General features: G+C 65.5%; 1 protein-coding gene across 1 annotated transcript in view; it reads left to right on the top strand.

The window, feature by feature from the left end:
* The window catches only part of RNF208 (ring finger protein 208), a 6,554-nt gene extending 1,951 nt beyond the window's left edge, over window positions 1–4,603 (top strand). Inside the window, exons 2-3 of the mRNA XM_039720209.1 lie at window positions 234–317; window positions 1,678–4,603. Coding sequence (XP_039576143.1) covers window positions 2,373–3,170 — 798 coding nt within the window. The 5' untranslated portion in view covers window positions 234–317; window positions 1,678–2,372 and the 3' untranslated portion in view covers window positions 3,171–4,603. The remainder of the gene's footprint in view (window positions 1–233; window positions 318–1,677) is intronic.
* The last annotated feature ends 1,397 nt before the right edge of the window (window positions 4,604–6,000 follow it).

Below are 6,000 nucleotides of genomic sequence, written 5' to 3'. Positions count from 1 at the left end.
GGCCGGGGGCGGCCGGCCAGGACCATCCCCGTGGAGCCGCGCCTCGGAGCCGCCAGCATCCCCGGGGAGCCGCGCCTGGCCGGGGCAGCGCCGCATCCCTCTCTGCCTTTCAGATAACCTCCGCCGGGGCGGCCGGCCAGCACCATCCCCGTGGAGCCGCGCCTCGGAGCCGCCAGCATCCCCGGGGAGCCGCGCCTGGCCGGGGCAGCGCCGCATCCCTCTCTGCCTTTCAGATAACCTCCGCCGCTCGGGCCTGCGGAGCCGCGCCGGGCACGGAGCGGGGGCTGCACCGGGACCCCTGCCCGGGGCCAGCGCAGGTAACGGCGGCAGGGGCGGGGGAGTCACCCCGCGGGCGTTGTGTGCACAGGCGTGTGCTCCGCGGGGCTGCGAGCGTGGGGCAGGGACGTGTGGGGCTGGGGACTGCGGTGGGAGGTTGGGGCGGGGAGGCTGCTGGGGAGGGCTGTGTCACCCCCGGAGTGATGGCAGTGCGGGGTACGGCGGGGGCTGTGTCACCCCCGGAGTGACGGGGATGGAGGGGGGCTGTGTCGCCCCAGGGGCGGTGGGGGTGCGGGGTGCTGCGCCAGGGCTGTGCGTGAAGGGGTGTGACAGAACGAGCGTGGGAACGCGGTGACAGTGCGTGGCACTGCTGACCACCCGAATCACGGTGCTGGTGGGCGCTGCGGGTGAGTGTCCGTGTGAGAGCTGCAGGCAGAGCCCCCGGGGCTGCTGCTGCCTGCGGGAGGAGGGGGATGTATGCTGCTTGTGGGACGCGGGGTGCAGGATGTGGGGTGCAGGATGTGGGCCCGTGAGGGGGAATGAAAGGGGCGAGGCCTCCCTCTGCAGGGCAGGATGCTCGCGGGACCCCAGTGCTACCAGGGCATGGCCCCCGGGACATCCCTGCTGGGGCTGGGCACAGATCCAGCCCAGCCTCCCGGCCCTCAGGCACCCGGGGCTGGACCCCGGGGCCTCGCTTCGTCCCCAAAGCTGCTGCTGCTGCAACCAGATGGCCCCCTCGGGCCCCCTCCGCCAGGCATGGCAGCGCCCGGCCGGAGCAGGCATCCCTCTAACAGGATTTGCAGCGTGATGGAGGAGAGCGCCTTCGCCCTTCTCGGAGGAGAGCCGGGCTGGCGCAGGGGCTGCTGAGGGAGAAAATGGCCTCGGGCTGGCTGCCTGCCCCCCATCTCCTGCCCGCAAAGGTGGCCTGTCCTCTCCATCAGCCCCGGGACAAGGGCAGGGAGCTGGGAAGGGGGGGAGAGGAAGCTGGAGGGAGGGATAATAGCAGGGACAGATCAGGAGCAAGCGATGGAGGTAAAAATAGATCCACTGAGCAGAGGAGGGGCTAAACGTGAGAGAAAACCCTGAGCAGAGGCAGGTCGGTGGAGGAGCCCCTTCGGGAGGGGCCCTGCAGCCCAGCGGGGCTCTGGGGGACCTGCCCTCCCACCCTCAGGCTGAAGGGGGTCCCGGGACCCCGCGCTCGGGGCCGCCGAGGGGATGCCTTGGGGAAATACCTGCCTGCTCCCACTTCCGCAGCCCAAGCACGGGCGGATGGACAGGACCCGCAGGGCACGATTGCTAAATTACCGGGATGCAGGCGGGCACGCATCCCGAGGGAGCGCTGGCAGCCGCCAGATCCATGAAGAGCCTTGGATCCAACCCACTCTCACTTTTCATTTCCAGAAAGCACGAAGCTGAGCTGGGAACAGGGGGACCAGGGACCGAGGGGACAAGGTGTGTGGTGTCCTGGCCGCAGCCAAGGTGAGCTGCCCTCTGGCACGGGATGTACCCTGAGCCCCTGCCCTGTGGGAGCTGCCGGTGACTGCAAGTGGGAGAGCCGGGAAGTCAGAGCAAAGGAATTTGCAAACACATTCTTCAGCGCCACGAGGATCCCACTGCATGTAAACAGGAACAGAGGCCGGCCTGGGGCGAAGTGAGAGCTGCCTTCAGTTCTGCAAGATCCTCCCTGGACTCACCTGCCCTGGGCAGTGCCCGGTGCCACCATCCCCAAATTGCTATTCCCGGCTGCAGCTGATCCGCTGTGGGAAGTGGCAGCGAAGGCGAAGAGCAGGGCTGCTGAGCGACTGCCAATGTCACGTTAACATCCCGGCGAGGCTGCGGGGAGCCGGCGCTTTGATCACCCGCCCAAGAGCATCTCGAAGCAGGCAGGATGCCACTGTGAGCCCTGCTTTCCCCTGCCTGCCCCAGCCTCGCGCCTGCCACTCTCGGGGCTGGCTGCAGAAGAGGGGCGAGGGGTCCTCTGGCGCTGGCCCGTCTCCCCAGGATGCTCTCCCGCACCAGCTGCTGCTCCCTGTGCTCCTGCTCCGCGGCCAGAGCGAGATTGAAAGCTCAGCGGGCTGCCAGCATGTTTTAGCCTCATGCAGGCGTCCCTCGGAGACCCCAGAGCAGTGGACAGTAATGTGAAAACGATACTCATGTCGTGTCTGAAAGGGCAACAGGTCATCATTAAAATGGAGGCGATGAAAATCATCCACCCGGAGAAGTTCTCGGAGCTGCAGGCGTCGCAGCCGCGCTACGCGCCCGCCCCGCGCCGCGAGCCGCCGCTCGTGGCCAAGCGCGCGTGGCCCTCCGAGTCCGAGATCATCGTCAACCAGGCGTGCGGGGACATCCCCGCCTTGGATGGCACCCCCGGGCCGCTGCCGCTGCCCCGGACTCCCCCGCTGCCGCGGCGCGAGCGCGGCTTCCAGGGCCAGCGCAAGGGCAGCTCGGAGGTCTGCTACCACCGGCAGCCGCCGTCGGACGAGGTGATCGTCAACCAGTACGTGCTGCACCCCTCGACGCCCTGCGAGCCCCTGGAGTGCCCCACCTGCGGCCACATGTACAACTTCACCAACAAGCGGCCCCGCATCCTCTCCTGCCTGCACTCGGTGTGCGAGGAGTGCCTGCAGATCCTCTACGAGTCCTGCCCCAAGTACAAGTTCATCTCCTGCCCCACCTGCAAACGGGAGACCGTCCTCTTCACCGACTACGGGCTGGCGGCGCTGGCCGTCAACACCAGTATCCTGAACAGACTGCCGGCCGAGGCCCTGGCCGCCAACCCCGTGCAGTGGAGCAGCGACACCGACCGCAGCTGCTACCAGACCTTCCGCCAGTACTGCGGGGCCGCCTGCACCTGCCACATCCGGAACCCGCTGTCCTCCTGCACCATCATGTGAGCCCCGCAGCGGGGCACGGCGGGCGGGACAGCGCGGCCCGAGCCCCCTGCCCGCTCCCCGCCGGGGGCACCGCCGGGAATGCTCCGATACCCACCACGGCCACGGATGTGGGACTGGGATCCTTGCCGGCACTCGCGGGGGGCACTGGGGGTGCTGGGGCCCGGCAGCAGCCCCCTCCTCACCGGCGGTGCCCGGGGAGAGGGACGCTGGCACGGGGAGCACATCTACCAGCGCATCCAGGGCTGCGGCTCCCCTGGTCCTGCGGCGGGCACTCCTGTGGTGCCTCGAGCATCTCACCGTGCTCCTTCCCGGGCGCCTCTCCCTCCTCTCCCCCCGGCTCTCCCGAGAGCGGACGCTGGGTTCTGGCCGGAGCGACGCCGTCCCCACCGCCCCACGGCCGGCAGCAGCAGCACAAGGAGCCCTGGAGATGCATGGTGCCACACCGGGCCACCCTCCCAGCACAGGAAGCGAGGACAGGTCCCCACCTGCCCCCTCCACCCCCTCTCTGTAAGTTATTTGCCAAAGCTTTCATCTCAGTGGCCACGCCGCCATGCGCCCGAGTCTCAGTAGCCACACCAAGCTGCCACGCCGGCCCCTCGGATGCCAGCAGACATGCGGCCCGTGTCCTCCGCAGGCCCTTGAGGAAAGCTCCACTTTGTCCTCGTTTTGGAGGATTCTTGTTTTTCCCCATCCATCCCCGGCCACCCCATCCCAGGCCACTACATGTTCACAAAGGCATTGAGCTGTGCCCATTCTCTGCCCCTCCGCCCGGGACCCACACTGATGCCCCATGGGATGGCTCAGGAGAGTGGCACGGGGTCCAGTACCCCAGATTGCTGACTCCAGCAAGGAGATTTGACTGGGTAGGGGGACTGAGGTCTGGCTCCTGCCCACAGTCCCTTCCCCAGAGCAGCACCTCTGCTCTGACTCCTGTGTGGAGGGGCTGGCAGGGCAGCAGCCCCCTGTGCACAGTCTTGCTTTCTCCAGAGCACCTGGAGGGGTAAGTTTGCTGCCAAAAAAAGCTAAAAAACAAAAACAAAATAAAGAAAAAGCCATAATTTTGTGTGCTCCCATGGGGCTGAGCACCACAACCCAGCATGGCCACGGCATCAGGGGCACAAGCTGCCCAGTGCCACGGTGCTGGGTGAGCCTGAGCGGTCCCAGAACGTACATCCTGGAGGAAACAGCAGCCCCTGGCACGGGCCAAAGCCCAGCACCCATGCAGGGAGAGGGGCCAGTCGCTGCCCTGGCCTGTCCCGAGGGAGCGGGCCGTGCCCCAGGACCGTTCTCGCTCCGGTGCGGAACGGCGCCGGTTCCGTGTCTGTGTTGCTCTGCCAATGCCTCCCGCTGCTGGTTGTGACCATGGTCATGTTTTATACCCGGCCTTGTTCTGACCCCATCAGTCTCCCCAATAAAGATTATATTGGAACGAAGGCTGAGCTGGAGTCCGGGGCCGTGTCACTGCGGGCAGGAGTGGGGTGGCACACCGGGCAGTGTCCTGGCCCTGCTCCATCTGCGGGGCAGGCTGGGGGGCCATACCCGGGTTACAGCTTTCCCCTGGGCTGGCACCTCCTCCTCCAACCTGGCTTTCAGCTCTGATGGAGTTGTGTCCCCTCCCTGCCCAGCCTCTGCACGTGGCTGGGCACCTTGGGGGACCCTGCCCAGCTTGGCAAGGGGTCCCCAGCCACAGCAAGAGCCCTCAAACACTGCTGGATGTCCCCTCTCTCCCCAGGTGACGTGGGATACTGGGGGGAGGATGTGCCATTTGGTGGCACCTGCTGGGGAGGGACATGGGCAGTGCTGGGCTCCCCTTGCCCTGCTCTGGTGAGGCAGCTGCACCCATGGCCCCTCTCTGCACTATTCCCACAGCATGCAGGAGCTGCCCTGGGGCTGGCACACACCTGGCATCACCAGCCCATGGCACCCACTGCCTGCCCCAATGGACCCCGGGGCCATTGGGATGGGAGCACCACAGCTGGGAGAGCCAGGAATCTGCAGCAGAAGAAGCTGGGATGATGATCCCAGGACAAGGCAGCTCCCCAGGGCAAGCTGTACACACTGGCTGGTGTTGTGCCCATTGCCAGTGCCAGCCCCCAGATTTCCCTCCTTTAGGAACAGTAACTGTCTCTGCCCTCGGCTCTGGGCCAAGGTGGAGCATCTGGATTTCCCTCCTCTAGGAACAGTAACTGTCTCTGCCCTCGGCTTTGGGTCTCTTCCAAAGCAGCAGCACACCCAGGAGGGTGCAAGCGTGGCTGCAGACCGTTTTTCCTGGTGTGCTGGTTCCCATCCCAGAGGGGTTTCTGTGCCTGGAGAACAGAACCAACTCCCAGTCCATGGCTGCTGAATTACAGCACCAACAGCGCAGCCAGTGCCACCCTCATCCCCAGGATGCTGCAGCTGCGTCCTGTCTCCCTGTCCTTACAAACCTCCCCACCCTGCACCCACACTCCTCCATCCTTTTGTGCAGCCTTGGCACAGTGTGGGGGTCTCCTGGTGGCCACAGCAGCCCCTCACTAAGCCAAACCATGCAGCTGCTTGGGGCAGTTGGGGCAGCCCCAGATCCAGGATGTGCATCTCCATCAGCCCAAAGGCTCATGCCAAATCCAGGAAAAAGGACTCCAACACCCCAAAAGCTCATATTAAATCCAGGTTGAGCATCTCTGTCCCCAAAGACACCAAAGCTGCAGGCCAGCCAGAGCAGAGGCGGCAGCAATTCTGCCCTCAGTAGGAATTTACCCTTTTTATTACATAAGGACAAAGGGTACAATATGTTCTCCCCTACCCTCGTGGCACCTCTTGGGCACAGAGTAAATTTAAAACTGCTAATTTG

Source organism: Passer montanus, unplaced genomic scaffold (genome assembly GCF_014805655.1).
Source record: "Passer montanus isolate IOZ18808 unplaced genomic scaffold, ASM1480565v1 scaffold43, whole genome shotgun sequence".
Classification (NCBI taxonomy): Eukaryota; Metazoa; Chordata; class Aves; order Passeriformes; family Passeridae; genus Passer; species Passer montanus.
This window is presented reverse-complemented; position numbering and strand designations above follow the sequence as displayed.